Raw genomic sequence first — 22,948 nt, 5'->3', positions numbered from 1 at the left:
GTTGGTGTCATAATACAGGGGTTAAATGTTAATGGGCGTGATGCGGTAGGTAATTGTAGTGCCCAGCACATTTCAAAAGCAAAGTGTATTAGTGTGTTCTGTGAAGCCATATTGGGAATAAGAAAAAGAAAATACCACTGTGGGTGGCAGAGAGTGCCCTGGAAGTGCTCGATGACAGCCATGTGAAGAGCTCTGGCCAGCATCTTCCATGACCAAGGGGAAAGAGGCTCCAGTTCTCCTGGAAGTGAAGATCCAGAAGCTGACCCTTGGCACCTGTGTGAAGAGCGCCCGGTCGCTTAGATTTGTCTCAGCTCGCGGGTAGGGATTAGTGTCCATGGGTGGTGCCTGAAGTGAGGGCAGGAATTGCCCCTGGGCGCCCTCCTCTCCGGCAGAAAAGCACACCATTTATTGCAGAAGTGTGAGTTAGATCCCTTGCCTCCAGTTTGCTTAGAAAAAGCAGTGCTTCATCCTTTATACTCTCTCTCCCCATCTTCATCAGCATTACCAAATGAGGCCAGTGTTGAGAAACCTGCAGAGTACATGGGCATTGGGGTACATGAAGCCCTTACCCAAATAGGACTTGGTGGAGGTTCCCAGTGGCCAGGGCCAGGAAGGAGACAACCAAAGGAATGGTACCATCCATTGTGGCTACACAATCATTTAGATGCAGGGTTTGGGGTAGCCAGCCAGGACAGGATAAGGCCACACTGGGCTTCCAAGCTGACAGGGATTGGGGGTTGACATATTGTATCCCACTAAGAGATAGGCACTGCCCACCCAGACTCATGTGCAGTGGCTGGCCAGGTGGCCACACTCGCTGAGGCCGTGGCACTGAAGGCTGCGCTCAAAAGACAGACAAATTTTCCTCCACAGAAGTCATAAGTGTGTCTTGTTAAAATAAGAATTTAGAAAAGTAATGAAGTATTACCTATAGATAGACTCCTAAAGATTTTTTTTTTAACTTAAGGACTGAAAAATACAGTTTTTAATGATATTGTTGCCACAATTACATGTGTGGTGTTTGCATACTATCAGTGCATACAGCCTTGGCCTAGGCCAGGCTTGTGGCTGGACCTGCCTTACATACTGATGGTTTGACTTGGCATTTTCTAGGTGTAGGTGTGTGAGTGTGTGTGTTTATGCTTATGTGTGCTTTATGTGTGTAAGATTGGGCTGGAGCCTTGTTCCTGTCTTATTTATTTTTCCCCCGGTACCCATAGCATGTAATCTTCCCAAAAGCCTTGGACACCTTGGGCCCCCTCAGTCAACCAATGGCCCCATCTGAGTTCCAGCTACCCAACAAGCTGGGGGTCTCTCCACATACCTAGGGCCTGCATTCCCAAAGCCTTTCTCTCAATACAAAGGCTTTGCCTGTAGTCTCTGTAAGAGTGGTACAGCATTCACCTTGAGATGCTGTCCTCATAGGCTCAGGTAAAGTCAGCCCCAGTGTGGTGCAGATCCTGATGGGAGTGGAGAGGACGTTACACAAGGAGCGAGCTCCTCTCCACCTGACTCAGAGCCCAGAACTTTCTGACATTGGCCTTTTGAACTCTAGTCTGACTTTAAGAATGACAAGATCTCAAAAGTACTTAGACCACAACTTGAGAACACCTACTGCCAGCATTTGATTCTTGGCTTAGCATGTGTAAAATTGACAGACACAGTCAGTACATCTTGAACTGCTGTGTTTTTTTAATGACTCTAGTGCCCTTGTCTTTTGTAATGATTTTACACAAAAATACTGTTGGTCTGTTAGACACTGTTTATACCTACTATGATTACTTCAAAGGACAGCTAAAAAGCCTAGACCCTTCTGACCCCACTGTCCATCCTCTCCACACTAGTTTAGATGCTATTTTAAAGCCACCAACAGGTTCTCGGGCAACTTGTGACCTTAATCAAGGGAGCGAGCCTAGTTTATTTACAGGAAATAAACTTCCCTTCTGCCTGGCCCTGACAACACTGAGTCTGAAACTACGTGCCTACCTCATACTCATCAGGGCTAACTGCCAGGTTGAAGAAAACCAAGGCACTTCATTTGGTTTTGGTGCCTGTTGCACTCACACCAGCATGCAGCCAGTCCAAACCGCCCTCAGGGAGTGTCACACTCCAGTGTCTTGTGTTTACACAAAAACAGTTCAATTAGCTGGCAAGTTCTATGCTTTGAAATATTAGCAGGTAAGCACTCCAGTTTTCTTGTGTATGTATGAAAGCTTTGCATAGAAACTGTAATCAAAGTCAAATACAGTATTGAATGGAATGTACTACTTTGTCTACCTTAAATCAATAAAAATATGTCATGGAAACTGGTCATTGTTTGTTTGACTTGGAACCATGCGATAGCTAGGGCCAACTTGCCCTAGGTCTACCTCTGCTTCTTGTAAGCCAGCATAACTCTTCTGGTAGTACAGGGGCTCCCAGTGTCCTGCCAAGTGGTGCACAGCAGAGGGCATGCAGACTGACATGCTCCATGGTGTTCTTTGTACTCGGGCACCTGGAAGAAGATGGACAGCGCCCTTGTCACCCCAAGCATGCACTGGGTGCAGTGGCTTTACCCTAATCTTACAGCTTCAGAGGCGAAGAGGGAGGACATGTGCGTGAGTGTGTGTGTGCTAAGTGGGTTGGGAAGTACTCAGTTCCCCTCATAGTTGCCAAGTGTGTCCAAGTCATACTTAAAAACACAGTTTCTGATCCAGCAGGTGTGTACATTTTGTTTTGACAGATTCAAACCATAAAAGAGTTTTCATCTTGAACATGTTGAACATACTGTTAGACTGGGGAATAGAGTTGTTGATTTGATAGGTGTGAGATCAGAGGAGTCTACTTTGGGGAGATTCTGTTAATAAATGGGAACACTAACATGCACACCGTTCACAGCACCACCTCCCATATCTGTAGAAGCAGGTGGTTGTCTTGAGCCACATCTGCAGACTCTGTTGCTAACATGCCTGGGTACCGGTCCCAAGAGATTAACTGGCACACCTTTTCAGTCTGGTTTATCTTCTTTCTGATACCCACTGAGTCCAAAGACTAAGTTTTTGCACCTTAAAAACGGGGACAGAGGTGGAGCTTAAAGAGCTTGCCTTCATACACACTAAAGTGTATCCCTTGTAGTTGAAGAGCACATTTTAGCTGCATCTGCTATGTCAGATTCCCACTGCTTGTTTTGTGTAGTTGTGTGGATTGACAGCCTCTTAAGAGCCCCAGAGAGGGTGGTATGTAAGTAACTGCCATTCTGTCTAGTGCTGGCTCTTGTGGAACCCCTATCAGCACTGCAGCTGGGGTGACCATTGCTTCTCAGACCATACATCCCACACTCTGGGGAGCTGAATTCTTAACCTGATGGCTGACAAAAATGCAGCAAGCCTGGAAAGTGGACCCCAAGAAACCTGGATCTCCACTGCCCCTCCTAGAGGCATCTGACCTTCGTTGACATTTCCTGTTACATGACATACTTTGCAAACACAATGGAGCAGCATCATTAACTTTGGGACATGCCCCTCACTCCTCAGCGAAGATACTTCCAAGACCTATGACGGATAATTGAATTTGATTGTTCACAAGATGCTGCTGCTTCCAGGGTACTAGCTATGGTTGGATTTGGGTGGGTGGTTTTTTTGTTTTTTGTTTTTTTTTTCTTCTTTGTCTTATTTTGTTTTGGCTTGGTTTTGGCTCAGGCTGTCCTGGAACTCACCAAATAGTCTTAAGTTGGCCTTGAACTCATGAAGATCTGACTGCCCTCATACATATGAGCCACCATTCCTCGTGGATATTTATGTAGTTGTAGGTATACTTGAGACAGGCAATAAGGGTTGTTTCAGAATAGGTCTGTGTATTCTGGGGAGGTTAGCCAGAAATTTAGAGAACACGGACCAGTCTTGGAGCCCTGCAGTATGCACATGGATAACCAGGTGATTAGAAACAGCTGCTAGTGAGATGCCGTTCTAGGCAGCCTACTGAGCGAACAGCCAGCATGAACTCAGCTTGAACAGCTACCAGCTTACTGTGGATGCTGGAGCACCCTGCTGTGCTGGGACACAGTGCAGTGGAAGCAGGAGTCTAATACAGTAGAGGACCCATCTGCAATTGGGTGGTCTGGAAGTCCTTTCGGAGTGAGGCAGAGAGTCCTCTGTCTAGCAGTAGTGACCCACGTTAAATTGCCAACCCTGCCTCCTCACACCAGGACCCCCAGCCTTTAGCACCGTGTTCCTCTACCCCACACCCCCAGCCAGTTTCCTAGTGTCAGATTCTGAAAAGAGCCTGGTTTACAGAGCTGTCCAGTAAAACTTCAGCTTGTGGCTCAAATGTTCCAACAAGTTTTTGTGACCCAAACTTGTAAGCTCTGGCCATTTTCTACAGGTTCTTCCAGAAAGCCTAAAACCCTGGTTTAGCAATTAATCCAAACTATAGATGGTAAGCTTTATAGTATCCAGGAAGCAGCTAGCAGCTGCCGTTTTAAGTTTAAAAGCCCCTTAATTTTTCCTTAGAACTTGATAGCCTTCCACACATTCTGAGTGCTCGGTGGAATCTGCCTGCGCCTTTTTTTTCTTCTTCCCCTACTGCCTAGCTCTTTTCTCTGAAACACTAGGCAGTTACAGCACTATTTAGTTTTTATGCGTCCCTCCAAGAAGCAGGGGACTGGCGCAGAGATTCCTGAAAAGAGGGAGGAGGTCTAGGTGTGGGGGCTGGGTAGTCAGCTCTCAGTGGCTGGCCCAGTCTGACCTCCATTCCCCATTGTGTGCTAAGCTTTACTGGAATTTAGGATTTGTAACACCCTTCAAACTAACTATATAACAGTGTCTAGAAGCAGTAGTTTACAGTAGCTTAGAACAAGTAAAGTCTGGTAGTGATTAAAAATTGCTTAAAAATCATACGATTGTATTTTTATAACAGTAAATTGAATAGTGTGGTCAGATTGATAGCTTGTTTCATTTTACCTTTTGTACTCTTCCCCCCATCCATGCCCAGCTCCCCTGCCCACGCTACTAGTTTGGGGACTAGACTTTTCATTGTTTGGTTCTACATACAGAGGATTGGGAAGCAGCACTGAAAACTGGCATTCCTGAGCTGACTTGGCCACACGGTCTTAGAGAGGTCCTTGCCTTTAAAAGCAGTGTGCCTTGAGTCTCCCTAGTGCTTCCTCCCTGGGGTGTGTTCCTTACCACCATTTGCAGATGCCCTGTGCTTCACTGATTCACGGGAATCTTTATGAAGACTTGAGCAGTAGGTGACCCTAAATTCACAATCCTGCTGCTGCTGGTGCCTCTCAAGTTCCAGGCCAGCAGTTGTGCCACCATCCACGGCCCAGTAGGAATGTGATATGTCAATGCCCAGTAAATTTTGTTTTAAATTGAGCTTTATTTTCTCATTACTATAATTCTGACACTAAATTCACTGTCATTGTTCATTTTAGTTTTAGTTGAATTGGTCCCTAACTATTTGCTAACTTAGTGTATTTAACTTAACCTGTGCAGCTTGTATGTTAACCCCCTGGTGTGCTGTGGGGGCAAATGAGAGAGCATAGCTGAAACTTTTAAACACTGTTTGCCCTCAGGAAGCCAAGACAGGTGGATCTCTGAGTTCAAGACCAGCCTGATCTATAGAGTGAGTTTCAGGACAGCCACAGTTACACAAAGAAACCCTGTCTCAAAAACACCATTGTGTGCCAACCCTGCCAGTCAAATGTTCCAACAACCAGTAGATGCCTGTCTCTTTACCTTCTGTAGCTTTGGCATTTTAGCAACTGGAAAGACAGCATGATTTCTGATGTGGGGTGGGTTTGCTCATGACTTAAGGTGTTGTTTTGTGGTTTCTGATGGGTTTTGGTCTGTCATGGGTCCTTTTCAGACCACTAGAGCTGGAACTAGGTAGATATGCCGGTACATTCAAAGACTACAGTCCCTTAGCTTTCTACAATAAGCTTCTTAAACGTGGGATTTTATTTTGCCACAGAATCTCTTCTATTGAAGTTCCCCATTAGTGAAAGTTCCTCTGAAGGGTGGAAGCTAGGCTTAGATAATAAAGTTTGTATAAATATTTTGTTTTCCAGGTCTTGAATCACCACGTCCAAATATAATACTTGGGTTAGTAATATGTCAGAAAGTCAAACGTCCTTCAAATGCTGGAGAGTTAGACAAAATAGATGAGAAACGGACTCGACTCCAACAAGAAGAGGTAGAAACTTCAGTGTATCCCAAAGTAACTGCAACTTTGCCATCTGAGAAGAAGCCTACCAAATACCACCTGCACTCTGCAGACACAGCTGCCAGCAGCACTACACCCCCTGGTTCTCCTCCACCTCCTCCTCCTCTTCCTGAACCCCCAGTACTGAAAATACTGTCATCCCTCAAGCCAGGGTCCACCAGCACTGTCACAGCGCCGACCACATCAGCAGTGATGACCACCACAGCTTCCCCTGTTGTTTCTGCCACTTCAAAAACAGCCTCGCCTCTGGAGCACATCCTGCAGACTCTGTTTGGGAAAAAGAAGTTTGAACCCTCCACGAAAGAATCTGTTGGGTCTGTGTCTCAGGATTCCACATCACACCAGGATTCCAAGGCCAAGGGGGAGGATGCCATGTCAGCAGCTCCTTTGTTGGATCCAATTGTTCAACAGTTTGGTCAGTTCTCAAAAGACAAGGCTCTGGAGGAGGAGGAGGAAGATGACAGGCCCTACGACCCAGAGGAAGAGTACAACCCCGAGCGAGCCTTTCACACCCTGATTGCTGAGCCAGGGAGGCACCATGACGTGGAAAATGTTCCTGAGACAGCTGAGAAGGAAGAGGTGGCCTATGATCCAGAAGATGAGACCATCTTAGAAGAAGCTAAGGTGACCATTGATGACCTGCCCAATCGGATGTGTGTGAAAGCCAGCTCCACGGAGAGGCCTGCTGACTTTACCACAGATGCCACGAATGCCTCTCTGGTAGAGCAACAGAAAATGTTAGAGGAGCTAAATAAGCAGATTGAGGAGCAAAAGAGGCAGCTGGAGGAACAAGAGGAAGCCCTTCGGCAGCAGAGGGCTGCTGTTGGTGTCTCCATGGCACACTTCTCTGTGTCAGATGCATTGATGTCACCACCTCCCAAGTCTTCGCTGGCCAAGACAGACCTGTTCTCCCAGGAACAACAGGCCCCAGACCCGAGTCATGGGGCCTTGGGTGCCAACCACAACTTAGACTCAAGACAGAGTAGGGATCCAAGGCAGGCCAGGAGACTGGCTGCTGAGAACATTGAGAATGAACCTCTTCCCAGGGCCCCCACAGGAAGCACACCTGGCCCACAAGGTACCCTGCCTGCCAGGGAGACTACTGTTGCTGGGACTGCAGCAGCCCAGGGGCCTGGGCTGGCTCCAGAAGCCAAGGAACCAGTGGCCGTTCCCTGGGCTCCAGGCGAAAACACTGTGTTGAGACCTGAACATGACATTCAGAAGTGTGAACACCCTGGTAACCCTGTCTCATTGCCCCTGGACAGCAGTCACCTTCCTACTGGTGATGGCACAGCCAGGCCAGCAGCACCCCGCAGAGTGCTGCTGCCCACACCCCCAAGCACCGCCTTTCCACCCAGCTTCCCTTTGCACCCTGAAGAAGCCCAGAATTTTAGTTCTGGAGGCAGGGAGCCTTTTTCAGGGCCCGTGTTTCTGTCTCAGGAAACATCTCTTGGCTCATCCCAATTCGAGGACCCTCGGGGTGCACAATCTGCTGGGAGGAGTGAGAGCCCAGTAGCTGATACTGAGGACAGCAGAGAGCCACAGCCCAGGCCTGGTGAGGGCACTACTCCATTCCCCCAATCTGGGCAGAGGGGAGGGGGCCCTCAGCCCCAGTTTCCTGGCCAGCGTGAACCTTTACCACGCACTTTTGGGATGTCAGGGCATCATGGCCCTGGTTTCCCAGGACCTAGGGGGCCAGTCCCTCCATTTTCAGAAGAGAATATTGTTCCTAACAATGATGGACCAAGAGGCCCTTCACCTGCCAAATTTGGGGCCCAGAAACCACCAATCCCTTCCTTATTCTCTGGGCAACATGGGCCACCTCCCTATGGTGACAACAGGGGACTCTCACCTTCCTATCTCGGTGGGCCCAGAGGAGGAGCACCGGCCCAATTTGAAGAACGCAAGGATCCACATGGGGAGAACAGGGAATTCCAGGACGCTTCATACAATGAGATGACAGGGGCCCCTGCTCAGTGTGAAGGACCAGATCAGGCTCCGTTCATGGGGAACAGGGCACCCTTCCAGTTTGGAGGCCAGAGACGGCCACTTCTGACTCAGATGAAAGGGCCCCGTGGAGGACCTCCACCATCTCAGTTTGGAGGTCAAAGGGGTCCACCTCCTGGCCATTTTGTGGGCCCACGTGGGCCCCATCCTAGTCAGTTCGAAACTTCCCGGGGCCCTCACCCTGGCCAATTTGAAGGGCCCAGGGGCCAAGCACCCGGTTTCATGCCTGGCCCCCGGGGTGTTCAGGCCCAACAGTTCGAAGAGCAGAGGGTGAATTCACCACCACGGTTTGCAGGTCAGAGGGCACTTGCACCCCTGCCATATGGAGGACCAAGGGGTCCTGCACCCTTTGCTGAGAAAAATGAACAGCCACCTCGATTTCACTTTCAAGGCCCATCTTCACAGCCTGTGAAGCCTCCCCCTCGGCCCCTGCTGGAGCTGCCAAGCCACCACCCTCAGCATAGGAAGGACCGATGGGATGAGGCAGGCCCAGCCACTGCCCTGCCTTCCAATGCTGGACCTGGGCAGGGCCCTGAGACTGATGGACAATGGGCCGCATCAGAGTTCCGAGAAGGCAAAGGCCACGAGTATAGGAACCCGGCTTTTGAAGGGAGACAGAGGGAGCGGTTTGAATCAGGACCTAAAGAAAAGCCTCTGGATGAGCCTGAAGCTCAAGGGTTAGAGAATCGGCAGGGCCGGGCATTTGAGGATCGGAGGCGAGAGCGAGAAAGAGGCAGAAACTGGAGTCGAGAAAGAGACTGGGAGAGGAGCCGGGAGTGGGACAGACATCGGGAGTGGGACAAAGGCAGGGATAGAAGCTCCAACAGGGACAGGGAGCGAGATACCGACCGGGCTAAGGAGTGGGATCGGAACCGGGAGAGAAGCAGGAATCGCGACCGTGACCGGGAAAGGCGGCGAGACCGAGACCGAGACCGAGACAGGTCCCGGAGCAGAGACCGGGACAGGGACCGTGAAAGAAACCGAGACAGAGATCGGGACCGAGGCCGGGACCGGAAAGACCGCAGCAAGAGCAGAGAGAGCCCACGGGACCTGAAGCCTGAGGCTAGGACCTCTGATGCGGGCCCTGCTGCTGCCCAGGCCTAGAGGCCATTGCACCCAGGGCTGGTGACAAGACAGACGCTGGTGAGGACAACGACCTCGTGTCCGCTATTGTTAATATAGGCTCAGCCTGGCAAAGACCCCTTTAAAAGCCAAGTGCATAAAATGTGTTGAGCAAAGAGTTTTTGAAATAGCTATGAAATTAGATACAGGATATAATATTCTGGACTTCAGGAATTACTGTAATTTTGTGTATAATGGTTTGTTACAAAATTTCCCAACTTTACAATTCTTATGTTTTTTAATAACTTAATATTTCCATTTAAAATTGCAGAAATGGGAAAATATCTACAAAAGCATATTGCTTTTTTCAGATTATAAAGTTATCTTTTCCAATAATTTGACTGGTGTAAGTTTTAAGGGGATTTCAGTGGACTGTAGAGCTAGCTTTCCCTGTGCTGCCATCTCTGCTTCCGCAGACCCAGACCTACCCAGGGACTCTCGGTGCTGTCCTGGGTGGAAAGCACTGTCGAGGGGTGACCTGGGGGTGTGTGCTTACAGCCGGGGGAGAACAGTTTTCCTAGGCCTGGCTCCCCACAATGTATCACTTTACAAGTTTTTTCAGAGCATAATTAGAAATAATTCGTCCTAGTGGAAATTGTTACATTTTAAATAACAGTTTATTTTTAAATGCTCAAATTTATCAGCCTAAAGAAAGAAGCAAAGCGGTTCAGAGTAGCTTAAGAGAAAGGAGGCAGGAGTCAATTGCCCAATGCTGTCTTCTGAGTGGCTCTCCGCAGAGTCACAGACTCCTGACAGGTGATGGGGTTGGGAATTTCAGTGGGGTGGGGCAGTGTTTACACCAAATCTGGAAGAGAGGAGGATGATGGTGAAATAGACTGCTTCGTGAAAGGCTACTCCCCTGCTGCCACATAGGCCCTCTGAAGATGCCGAGAAGGCCGGCTAACTTATTTGACTGTGCAAATATGTTTGATAGTTCCTTTTATATTTTCATAAACTTCCTTTTTCAGATAGAGAATTGGAGAGCTTCATTTGTTCTTTGGAGTCTTATTTCATTGTACATCACTACAGATTTTTTTTTTCACTTTATAGCACAAATTTTTTAAGTTGAGAAGACATGGAAAAATAGCAGTTTGGGATATTTGCTATTATAAACCAAATATCAGTAGATTAAATTACATGACTGTCAGTTTCAACATCTAATAAGATGTGAAGTTTTTTTAACATATAAAGTAAAATTTTCTAACTTAAATGCACAAGCATACAAATCAAGTGTGTTTCTTTTAAGTTTACTTGGTAGAAATTTCTGTACATTGTATTTTGTATTGCAGAGTGTTATATCACTGTCCATTTAAACACAGGACTTCATAGGTTTTGTTACTTGAAGTAGAATAAATATCTACAGAGTTCTTGTTTCTCTCTTCACTCAGCCTTGACACACACATCACACCACCCCATCCCCCCCATTCCCAGCTAGCAGCCCTAGTCCCTGTGTTGGATGCATGGTGTCAGGACCCAGAGAGTAATGTGCTGGCTGGTATCCTATGTAGAACCCAGACTGCAGTGTATGGCCTTGCAGGAAGCCTGCGGGTGTCCCTGAAGGCAGCCTGTGTTGGAGCAGGAAGTAGTGAATCAGGAATGCCCAGGTGTCGTGGATAGAGTCCAGCCCTTCATTGCTAGCTTTTTAAAAGGAGCGGAGTCTGTGGCCCAGGTTGCCTGCGTGTGGCCCTGCCCTTGACTGCCACCTGCTGGTCAGAATTGAACCTAAATCTGGGTGCTGTATCTCCATGTACGTACCCAGTGCAGCAAGAACTTGGCAGGGCCAGGTAATGGTGGGATGCTTTAATCCCAGCACTCAGGAGGCAAAAAAAAAAAAAAAAAAAAAAAAAAAAAAAAAAAAAAAAAAAAAAAGCCAACGTGACAGGAAGATTCTGACCCGGACCCAGCTGGTGAGGTGCTCGCTGGGGCTTGGAGGCTGACTGCAGCTCCCTCACCAAAAAAGCCTCTGACAGCCATAGCATCTTTTTGTTTTGAGATAGTCCTGCAATAAAGCCTCGCGTTCACAGCAATTCTCCTTCAGCCTCCTGAGTTATGTCACTTGTCTTCACAACTCTGAAGCCTACTGCAGGGTCATGTGACACCAGAAAGGGCAGATTACAGGGAAAGGAAAAGAGGTATCAGGGCCTCCCACCCATTTTAGAGCCCTGGCAACATCAACCAGGACATGCATTACCAAGTCCAGTAGCAAGCAAGCAATAGTATCTATGTCCCGTGGAAAACAGTAGACACTGGCTATGGCCCAGCCCAGGAAGGGTCTAACCTGTAGAGCATAGTGGGGAGCTGTCCACAGTCATACCAAGGGCCGCAGTGGGGAGCTGTCCACAGTCATACCAAGGGCCGCAGTGGGGAGCTGTCCACAGTCATACCAAGGGCCGCAGTGGGGAGCTGTCCACAGTCATACCAAGGGCCGCAGTGGGGAGCTGTCCACAGTCATACCAAGGGCCGCAGTGGGGAGCTGTCCACAGTCATACCAAGGGCCGCAGTCACTGGGAAGGTAACTTGATCTCATACCTGCTCCCTACAGCAGCAACATAGATCTGTATGGCTCTTAGCAAAAGTGCATGTGTGTGTGTGGGGGGGGGGGGTCCCAAGCCACAGTTTTACACCCAACAAACAGCTAGTAATGCTTCGCATACCCTTAGATGTTTGCTTCCTCGTTGCTGAGACAGGCTACTTAACAAAAACAAGGAAGGATTTATCCTAAGTAGCAGTTTTCAGGGGAGTCAGTCCATCATGGAACCTGGAGCAACTGTCACATGTCCTGTTCACATCTTAGTGAATCAAGAAGCTTTGCTCAGGACCTAAAGCTGTAACCCTCAAAGCCCCCCTCCCTCCACAGTCTTAAAGGTTTTATTAGCTCCCAGAACAGCACTGCCAACTGAGGACCAAGTATTCAAACACTTGGATCTGTGGGGGACATTTCAGACCCAAACATATTCAATCTTTTTTTCTTTGAAGATTTATTTATTATGTATACATTGTTCTGCCTGAATGTCTGCCTGCAGGCCAGAAGAGGGCAGCAGATCTCATTACATATGGTTGTGAGCTAACATGTGGTTGATGGGAATTGAACTCAGAACCTGAGTGCTGGGATTAAAGGTGTGCACCACCATTACCTGGCTTATCTTTTTTTTTTATTAATAAAATTTGGATCGTATAGTATCATGCATTTATTGGTGTGGGGTTTTTTTTTTGTTTTGTTTTTTGTCAGTAAACTGGATAAATCCGAACGGCATCACACATTCACCAGAACTCTCATTTACAGGAGGGCTTGGTGGCCTGTGCTTCACAGGCAGGCAGAGATCTGTGAGTTTAAGGCCAGGTTGCCTTAAAACCAGTATTGTTTGCATTTTTGCATTGTTTGAAAGGTTTGTGTCTACTTTTTTTTTTTAAAGGAGCTATATTAGGTCTTTTTCTTTTTGGCATAAGCATGAAGCCATCTGAGAGAACAGATTAACTTGGCCTGGTCGCCATGGCAAAATAAACTAAGCAGGACAATGCAAGAATAGCAGGTCTGTGGTAATGGTGCTGACACTCCCTGCTCTCCCCTGCTACAAGTGAGGCTTCCGTGGTAGCGTCTGTGAGGTCCCCATCCACCATGGGCGGGACTTTGCAGTGCTGCAGCCATTCAGGAGTCACTCCTGCGCCAAGCAGGCCTCATCACCTCATGGGCTGACCATGACTTTGGTGGAATTATTTCTTTGTTCTGTCGCCAGCACCCTATCTGGAGTGGACAGACATGGTCATGTCTTCCCAGGAAAAGTTAACAGGGTACAAGCTCACCAGGCGTGATGTGCTGGTTTACCTGTAATCTCAGCACTTGGGAGCTTGAGTGTGGTAGGAAGACAGGAATTCAAGACTAGCCTGGGCTACATAGTGAAACAGCTAAAAAATAAAATAAAATAAAATAGATGTTCCTTGTAGGTTCGTGAAGTCCCTGATGCTCCTGGCAGGGAAAATGGGAAATGAAGTGTGTGTGAAAGCCCAAAGCTACAGTGCACTGCCTGGGACAGCCACTGTAATGGTTTGCCCGCTGTTACTACTGGCTGGGGGGGGGGGGGAACGACATGACAGAAACATATATTTACCAGAAATGAAGCTCCAGGGAACAAAGGGCTTTGTGTGTGGCTCCATGTAAGCCTGGTACAGTAGAGGATCTGGCCCCTGTCAGTGTGTGGTGCTCAAGCTGGCTACTGCTATACCTTTGCCCTCACAACTGCCAGAAGACTGAGCTCCAGGCTTTGTACCATTGTTGGATAAAGCTTAGAGAGAAAGAGAAGAGAGAGAGAGAGAGAGAGAGAGAGAGAGAGAGAGAGAGAGAGAGAGAGAGAATAGGCCTCGTAGGCATTTTTGCTGCACCATGCCCCTCAGGAGACTTGTGGCCGTCTCTTAGCTCTGTGAAGCCTGACAACCTGGACACAAGAGAAGCAAGGCTGCCTGGGTTCTTTGTCCCTGAGCAAATCAGAGCCCTTAGGACAGGAAAACCTGAGTGTAGTGTGTTCTACAGTCCGTACCAGTGCTGTATGTCAGGTGATGACACAGGATGTAGAGCCCTGGGCCATGAAGATGCAACAGGGAGCAAGCAAAACACCTATTCCCTCCTCGGATGGCCCGCAGAGTCACTGCTCACCCTGCAACAACCAGAGCCAGCTTCCTCTGAGGGGGTAATGGGCTCCTGGGAGCAGAGATTGAGCTATGAAAAGATGGAGGATTGGGGAAAGCAAGAAGGTAGGTTCTGAGAAGCACTGCCCTGAGGGAATGATGTGGATTCATTCAGATCTGCCCGGCCCAGGAATGGCCTCAAGTCCCGAGGTCGCTACATCTGTTCATGATCACAGCTGGGTGACAGCCATGTTTGTGAGGCCAGGACCCACCTGAATCTGTCATGGAGTGGCTCTGTAAGGTGATACTTTGAGAACAGAAGGAAGATCAGGGTGGCCGGGCTGGGACAAGGATAAAGGGCAGCACAGGGAACAGCCTGGGGAACTGGGACTGCTCTGTATCACGTGACATAGAAAAGGCTCCAGACATGAACATCCCGCAGGCGAGGATGGAGTCTGCGAGGGGAAGGAGGAGATTGGCGCTGTTAGGTCCTGGGGATGCACAAATAATGGGAATCAGACCACCGGAGTGTTGTTGGATTTTCTTTTACTCTAGCCTCATGCTGGAAATGCCAAAATGTTGTTTTTTACTTTTTTGGCTCTTTAGGAGGGCCCACCACCCAGCTCCCAAACAAATCACACTTGGAGGTTTATTCTTAATTAGAAATGTCTGGCCTTAGCTTGGCTTGTTTCTAGCTAGCTTTTCTTAAATTATCCCATCTATCTTTTGCCTCTGGGTTTTGTCTTTCTCTATTTCTATATACCTTTCTTTACTTCTTTCTCCATGACTTTCTGTGTAGCTGGGTGACTGGCCCCTAATGGCCTCCTCTCCTCCCAGTTTCTCCTCCTATTTATTCTGTCTGCCTGACCCACCTATCCTCTCTTCTGCCTCGCTACTAGCTCTTTATTAGACCATCAGGTGTTTTAGGCAGGCAAAGGATCACAGCTTCACAGAGTTAAACAAATGCAACATAAAAGAACACAACACATCTTTGATCATTAAACAAATGTTCCACAGTGTAAACAAATGTAACACATCTTTGGATAATATTCTTTATCACCAAAGTCTATTAACCAGAAGCAACTTTATTTCATAATTGCAGGGTACAAAAACTTTTAACTAGTTAGGGTATCTGGCTCTGTGACCCCAAGAAGGGACCATAAGTGTCTTTTTATGACAAAAGACAGTAAGCAGCAGGGGAGTCCATCCCTGGAGATGGGATTTACAGTCTCTGGGGAATGCATTCCTGGGGTCCGGATTTATGACCACTGGGGAGTGCACCCCCAAGTTGAAGTAGAGATTTAAAACCTCTGATTACAGGGTATTAGTTCAAGATGTTTACATAGCTGAGGGTCTGTTTTAACTGCTTTTCCCATCTCTGGGGAGAATGTAGAGCAAAGGGTTGGGTAGCTTGTTTACAGCAGCGATCAGCCCCAAGATCCCTAGAATGTGCTTATAGGCTATAGGCATACAAGTTTTCATATTCCTGTGCTCTTCCGCACAGTCTGAGGGTGGATCGGGATGGCTGCTCTTTTATGGAAAAAAGGCTACATCTATTTCCACTCTGTAATTGCACAAAGGTTAAGTGGGAGAAAGGGGGCACGTGAGATGAGGTGTGGCTTGTGACCAGGAATTGAGGAGTTAGCATTGACCTTGACAAGTTAATAGGCACCAGTCCTTTGTGCTAAAGGAAGAAGGGCCACAAGTTCCTCTTGCTGGAGATAGGAACATCTCTTGTTTGTTTTAATCTAAATGCCTGGCCTGGGGAAAAGGGACTTTCTGGGGGGGGGGGGTCAGCCACTCCATTACAGAACATTGCAGTTTCTTACATGGCTTAGTTTATCCAAATAGCTGAAGCTTAAAAGTGAGCAAAGATGGCCGGGCGGTGGTGGCGCACGCCTTTAATCCCAGCACTCGGGAGGCAGAGGCAGGCGGATCTCTGTGAGTTCGAGACCAGCCTGGTCTACAAGAGCTAGTTCCAGGACAGGCTCCAAAACCACAGAGAAACCCTGTCTCGAAAAACCAAAAAAAAAAAAAAAAAAAAAAAAAAAAAAGTGAGCAAAGATGAAGCTAGAGAAATATTACTGTGAGCCTGGGTAGACCTTAGAATTCATAAGTCTTGATTATCATGTGCACCTTATTTATCAAGCTTATGTTGCTTATCTAGATTTTCTAGCAGCTCGGTGTTAACTTGTGCAGAAGCAGGCAGAGTTATCACGCTATATGGTTCCATGGTGACCGGAACTTTTTCCCAATAGACAGAAGAATTATTTTGTTTAAAACCATTGTATACATCCTCACCCTCCATTGAAGCCCACGGGAAAGGCAAAATTGTGAGGGTTCAGTTGGAACCTCCAGCTCCCTCCTGCATCATCTGGGAAGTCCCAGTCCTGTCTCTCCAAATAAACCCCGCCCACTCAGTGTAGCTTCAAACAAAGGCATCCTTAGCAGCTATGGCAGCTTTCTCCCCTGAAGTTGCCAGCCACCCAAGTCCCCACCTAAAGCAGTCAGCTGTTGACCCAGTTTGTGGAAACACATTGCCACACCTCGCCTCTAACCTATATAATCTCCTTTAGTCTAGGCACACAACTTCTCCAGCCTCTATCTCTGGGACTGGAGAGCACTCAGGAGGGATTTGCTTTGCTCAAATAAACCTGTTGTTATATGTTTTCAATTCCGCTTGATCTGGAGTACTGCTTTGGCAAAGAAATCTGTTATTGGAGAATTGGGATCCACAAGATCAAAATGTTAGAACTTGGTCAAGCAGCAGTGGCTGCCACGCGGTCCATCTCAGAGTGGAGTCCCAACTCCTATACACATGGATATGCAAACAAGTGCATACCCACCCACACATGTTCATACGTAGGCACATACACTAAGGCAGAGAAACTGAGCAGGTCCAGGGATGGCACAGCCAAACCTTCACAGGCAGCAACAAAATCAGGACTAAGACAACACGAACAGCCTAGACACAGCCCATCTGTCCTGTCAGGAGACAGATCTCCCCCTCTCTTCACGGCAGGCGATGGAAGGAGTTCTCAACTGGGATTGATGGCTTCAAGGCTAAAAAGGATTTCAGGACTTTTGTATATTTTTAAATTTCTTATTGTATTTATTTATTCACTCGTACACACATTGATGAACATCTGTGCTGCAGCTATGTATTGTCACAGTATGTCTGCCAAGGGTCAGGGGACAGCTTGTGGGAACTGGTTCTCCACTGGGAATTCTGTTTAAATCTGTACCCATATTTTATTTTTTAATGTTTTAAAAAGATTTATTTATTTATTATGTATACAACAGTCCTTCCATGTATGCTTGCATGCCAGAAGAAGGCACCAGATCTCATCATAGATGGCTGTGAGCCACCATATGGTTGCTGGGAATTGAACTCAGGACCAGTCAGTGCTCTTAACCTCTGAGCCATCTCTCCAGCCCCTGTACCCCCATTTTAAATTGGATCATTTGTTTTCTTGATATCTAGTTTCTTGAGTTCTTTATATATTCTGGATGTTACCTATCAGATGTGGTGTTGATGAAAATCTTTCCCCAATGTGCAGGCTCTTGCTTTGCCCTATTGACTATGCCCTTTATCTTACAGAAACTTTTCAGCTTTGTGAGGTTCGGTTTATCAACTGTTGGTCTTAGCGTCTGTGCTATCAGTGTTCTCTTCAGGAAGTTGTCTCCTGTACCAATGCATCCAAGGGTATTCCTCACTTTCTCTTCTGCAGATTCAACTTACAACCTGCAATCTATCCCACCTTCAACATGTGTTGGGGCAATAGAGGTGCAGAACTTGTAGGAGTGACCAACCAATGACTGGTCTAGTTTGAGGCCCACGCCAAAAGAAGGAGCCCATGCCCTACACTGTCTAGATAACCAGCAACAGGAGGCTGGGTAGCCCAGAGACCAATGGTAGAAAAAATAAACAATAAAATGTTTCCTAATGATTTTTTAAATTGATATTTATTGAGCTTTACATTTTTCTCTGCTCCTGTCCCTGCCTCTCCCATCCTCCCTTCAATCCTCCCCCAAGGTCCCCATGCTCTCAATTTACTCAGGAGGTCTTTTTCTTTTTTTTTTTTCTCTTTTCTTTAAAGATTTATTTATTATTGTTACAGTATTGTGCCTGCATGTGTGCCTACATGCCAGAAGAGGGCACCAGATCTCATTACAGATGGTTGTGAGCCACCATGTGGAAGCTGGGAATTGAACTGAGGACCTCTGGAAGAGTACTCAGTGCTCTTAACCTCTGAGCCATCTCTCCAGCCCCTAATTCTTATTCTACTGTCTACTTCCCATGTAGTTTAACTCTATGTAAGTCTCTCTTAGTGTCTGCATTGTTGTCTAAGTTCTCTGGGATTGTGGTTTGTAGGCTGGCTTTCTTTGCTTTATGTTTAAAAACCACCTATGAGTGAGTACATGTCATAATTGTCTTTCTGTGTCTGGGTTACCTCACTCAAAATAATGTTTTCTAGCTCCATTTTCCTGCAAAATTCAAGCTGTCATTATTTTTTTTGCTGTGTAGTACTTCATTGTGTAAATGTACCACATTTTTCTTATCCATTCTTCGGTCAAGGGGCATTTAGGTTGTTTTCAGGTTCTGGCTATGACAAACAAAGCTGCTATGAATATAGTTGAGCACATGTCCTTGTGGCACAATCGAGCATCCTTTGGATATATACCCAAAAGTGGTATGATTGAGTCTTGAGGAAGGTTGTTTCCTAATTTTCTGAGAAATCGCCACACTGACATCCAAAGGGGTTGTACCAGCTTGCATTCCCACCAGCAATGCAGAAGTGTTCCCTTTTCCCCACAACCTCTCCAGCATAAGTTGTCATCAGTGTTTTTGATCTTGGCCATTCTTACAGGTTTAAGATGGAGTCTCAGAGTTGTTTTGATTTGCATTTCTCTGATGACTAAGGATGTCGAACATTTCCTTAAGTGTCTTTCAGCCATTTTAGATTTGTCTGTTGAGAGTTCTCTGTTTATGTCTGTACTCCATTTTTTGTTGGATTATGTGATCTTTTCGTGTCCAATTTCTTGAGTTCTTTGTATATTTTGGAGATCAGACCTCTGTCTGATGTGGGGTTAGTGAAGATCTTTTCCCATTCTGTAGGCTGTCATTTTATCTTGTTGACTGTGTCCTTTGCTTTACCGAAGCTTTTCAGTTTCAGGAGATCTCATTTATTGTTTCTCTCAGTATCTGTGTTGCTGGGGTTCTATTTAGGAAGTGGTTCCCTGTGCCAATGCGTTCAAGTGTACTTCCCACTTTCTCTTCTATAAGGTTCAGTGTTGAGGCTTTATGTTGAGGTCTTTGATCCATTTGGACTTGAGTTTTGTGCATGGTGATAGATATGGGTCTATTTTCATTTTTCTACATGTTGATATCCAGTTATGCCAGCACCACTTGTTAAATATGCTTTCTTTTTCCATTTGATAATTTTGCTTCCTTGTCCAATATCAGGTGTTCGAAGATGTGTGGATTGATATCCAGGTCTTCTGTTTGGTTCCATTGGTTCTCCTGTCTGTTCTTATGCCGATACCAGGCTGTTTTCAGTACTGTAGCTCTGTAGTAGAGTTTGAAGCCAGGGATTGTGATGCTTCCAGGAATTCATTTATTGTACAGGATTGTTTTGGCTATCTTGGGTTTTTTGCTTTTCCATATGAAGTTGAGTACCGTTCTTTCGAGGTCTTTGAAGAATTTTTCTGGTATTTTGATGGGCATTGCGTTGAATCTGTAGATTGCTTTTGGTAAAATTGCCATTTTACTATGTTAATTCTGCCTACCCAAGAGCGTGGGAGATCTTTCCACATTCTGGTGTCTTCAATTTCTTTCTTCAAAGATTCAAAGTTCTTGTCATACATGTCTTCCACTTGCTTGGTTAGAGTTACTCTGAGGTATTTTATGCTATTTGTGGCTATTGTGAAGGGTGTTGATTCTCTGATTTCTTCCCCAGCCCTCTTATCACCTGTGTATAGGAGGGCTACTGATTTTTTTGAGTTAATCTTGTATCCTGCTACATTGCTAAAAGTGTTTATGAGCTGTAGAAGTTCCTTGGTAGAATTTTTGGGATTACTTATGTAAACTATCATATCATCAGCAAACAGTGAAAGTTTGACTTCTTTTCCAATTTGTATCCCCTTGATCTCCTTTTGGGGTCTTATTGCTCTACCTAGGACCTCAAGAACTATATTGAATAGATATGGAGAGAGTGGACAACCTTGTCTTGTTCCTGATTTCAGTAGGATAGCTGTGAGTTTTTTTTCCATTTAGTTTGATGTTGGCTGATGGCTTGCTGTATATTTCCTTTATTATGTTCCTTGTATCCCTGCTCTCTCCAAGACCTTTATCATGAAGGGATATTGTATTTTGTCAAAAGCATTTAGGCATCTAATGAGATGATCATGTGGCTCTTATTTTTCAGCTTGTTTATATGGTGGATTACGTTGACAGATTTACATATGTTGAACCATCCTTGCATCTCTGGGATGAAGCCATCTTGATCATGGTGGATGATGGTTCTGATGTGTTCTTGCCAGTATTTTATATAGTATTTTTGCATCAATGTTCGCGAGTGAGATTGGTCTGTAATTCTCTTTCTTAATAATGTCGCTTAGGTTTCTGAGGGGCATCTGTCTGGAGTACATTTGATGAGGTAAAAGTTAATGTAGGAAAGTTTTGTGTAAGATTCTCTAGAAAGAAACGAGGCACTGCCCAAGGTCATACACAGTCAAGCCTCAACCCTGGGTTATTACTTCTTTAACATACAACACTTATCTGAAAGGAGTGTTTACTCTATGTTGGCTGCTTTCATAGCAAATGTGATTTATGATGCTGGAATTCTTGATTCTCAGTCACCAGAGTTTCCTTATTTTGTTTTTTAGACAGGGTTTCACTATGTAGCTCTGGATAGCCTGGAACACCCTATGTAGTAGACCAGGCTAGCTTCAAACTCAGAGATCCACTTGCCTCCCAAGTGCTGGGGCTAAAGGAATGTGACGTATGCCCAGCAGTGAGAGAGAGGCTTTACTCACTCAGAGGTGAGAAGTCCTTTTTCCTTCTCACGTCAGATTATTTCTCCATCCTTCTATCCTGCTGCTCTGTGCGGTGCACCACGCCCGTCTGCCCTCTATGCGCTGCCATACAGTTCGTGAACCGGGCAAGGGGACTCACAGGTAGAGAATGCCCCCTTTACTGTGTACCAGAGCCGCTTATATCTGGATCCTTAACTGAGCCACGCCCCAGCCAAACCCACCAGAAACCACTCTCCCGCCATGAGGAACTCCTGAGGGTCTTGTGCTCAGAGCAGCTGCAGGCTGTCTCACAGCAGAGGAAAACAAGTTGTTTACAAGAAAATTCAGGATCTGGGGGTTCACAGCTCCCGACAGGTCTGGGTGCTGTTTGCCCTTCTCAACGTCATCTCACACTGAGAATAAAACCACCACACTTGGTGCATCTCATTTCAGTAGAAAACCAGACATGGTGGTACCTGTCTGCAGAGGCCAGAGGACATCAGACCCCCCCTAAAGCTGGAGTTAGGGGTGTTTGGGAGCCACCTGACATAGATACTGGGATCCAAACTCAGGTCCTGTGGAAATGCAATATGTGCTCTTAGCCATTGAGCCATATCTCTAAGTCCCCAGTTCACTATTTTTAAAAGTAGGTCTGGATATCAATATCATGCCTAAGAACCTAGCCCTAGGTTCTGAAGGGGTTTGCCTTCACTTTTATTATTTCTTCTTCTTCTTCCTCCTCCTCTCCTTCCTCCTCCTCCTTCCCCTTCTCCCCCCTTCTCTTCCTCCTCCTTGAAAAGGCAAGTGGCACCACCTCTGACTTACCTTCATTCTCCTATAAATGAAGCTTTCAGTCTTCCTTTTGAGGTAAGACTCAAGGTTGACGTAGCAATTCCCTTTCGCTGCCCACTCTTTCTCCACTGAGCTGGTTTTGCACCTTTTGTAGTCAACTGGTCCTGCCTGTGGAAGACGGGTCTTAGAGCTCTGCTGTTTCCTTGATCTCATACCTAGTTCTTCTCTAATGCTACACAGTCTTTTATCAAACATAAAATATATTTATTTGGTGTGAGTGTTTGTCAGTATTCATGTACCCTGGGCATGTATGGCGGTCAGAGGACCAGTGTGGCAATCAGTTTTCTCCTTCTGCCAGATGGAACCTAGAGATTGAATTTAGGTCATCAGACTTGCTGGCAGGCACCTTTCCTGCTGACAGCCTCTTACCGAACTCATAGCTATTCAAGTTTGTCTTTCCATTAAATGTAGAATAAAGTTTGTATCTACAACAAAATTTGCTGGGTTTTAATAAATTCATCAGATCTATTACTTCAGGAAGACTGTATGGATACTATTGGGTTTTTCTACAGTAACTGTCTAGATCTCCAGTTTCTAAGAGTAACTTCCAACATCCTTGTTCCTAATGCATATTTTTAGATTTATACTTAAGTGCATTTTTGAAAAGTTATACATGTTATGGAATTTAAATTCAGCGTCTACAAGTTTGTTGTTGGAATATAGAAATATACTAGTATTTCCATGTTCTTGGATTCTGCAACCTGGTTGGGTTTCCTGGTTTTTTTCTTTAACAGATTCCATGGAATTGTTTACATAGACCAGGTGCTGTTTCCACCCTGCATCTTAATGTGTAGTATAACTATTTTCCCTAAGCTTGACATGACCATTCCTGCACAGATGCAGAGCAGCTGTGATCACCATGTGAGAGTCTCCCAAAATTGGACACTCCCTTATGGAGAGAGGGCTGGTCTCACAGGTCTGTTGCTGATGCCCCTCTAATTGGAGTGAACAAACCTTTACTTTCTTTGTTTTGTTTTTGAGGGAAAAGTTAACTCTGTAGTCAAGCGTACCTGGAACTCTGTAACCCAGGCTGTCTTGAAGTTCCTAACAACCTCCCTGCAACCTTAAGTGCTGAGGTGTCAGATGTAAGGCACGTCTGTCCCTAGAGGGGTAGTTTTTGACACAG

At 46.2% G+C, this 22,948-nt stretch overlaps 1 protein-coding gene across 3 annotated transcripts in view; it reads left to right on the top strand.

Moving 5' to 3' along the window:
- Positions 1–10,543, top strand: part of Dido1 (death inducer-obliterator 1) — a 52,637-nt gene extending 42,094 nt beyond the window's left edge. For all 3 annotated transcript variants that reach the window (XM_075963330.1, XM_075963329.1, XM_075963331.1), the window contains one exon: positions 6,050–10,543. In XM_075963330.1, the coding sequence (XP_075819445.1) occupies positions 6,050–9,315 (3,266 nt within the window). In that variant the 3' untranslated portion in view covers positions 9,316–10,543. The remainder of the gene's footprint in view (positions 1–6,049) is intronic.
- The last annotated feature ends 12,405 nt before the right edge of the window (positions 10,544–22,948 follow it).

Source organism: Microtus pennsylvanicus, chromosome 2 (genome assembly GCF_037038515.1).
Source record: "Microtus pennsylvanicus isolate mMicPen1 chromosome 2, mMicPen1.hap1, whole genome shotgun sequence".
Lineage (NCBI taxonomy): Eukaryota > Metazoa > Chordata > Mammalia > Rodentia > Cricetidae > Microtus > Microtus pennsylvanicus.
Note: the sequence above shows the minus strand (reverse complement) of the source record. Positions and strands in the feature narration are given on the sequence as shown.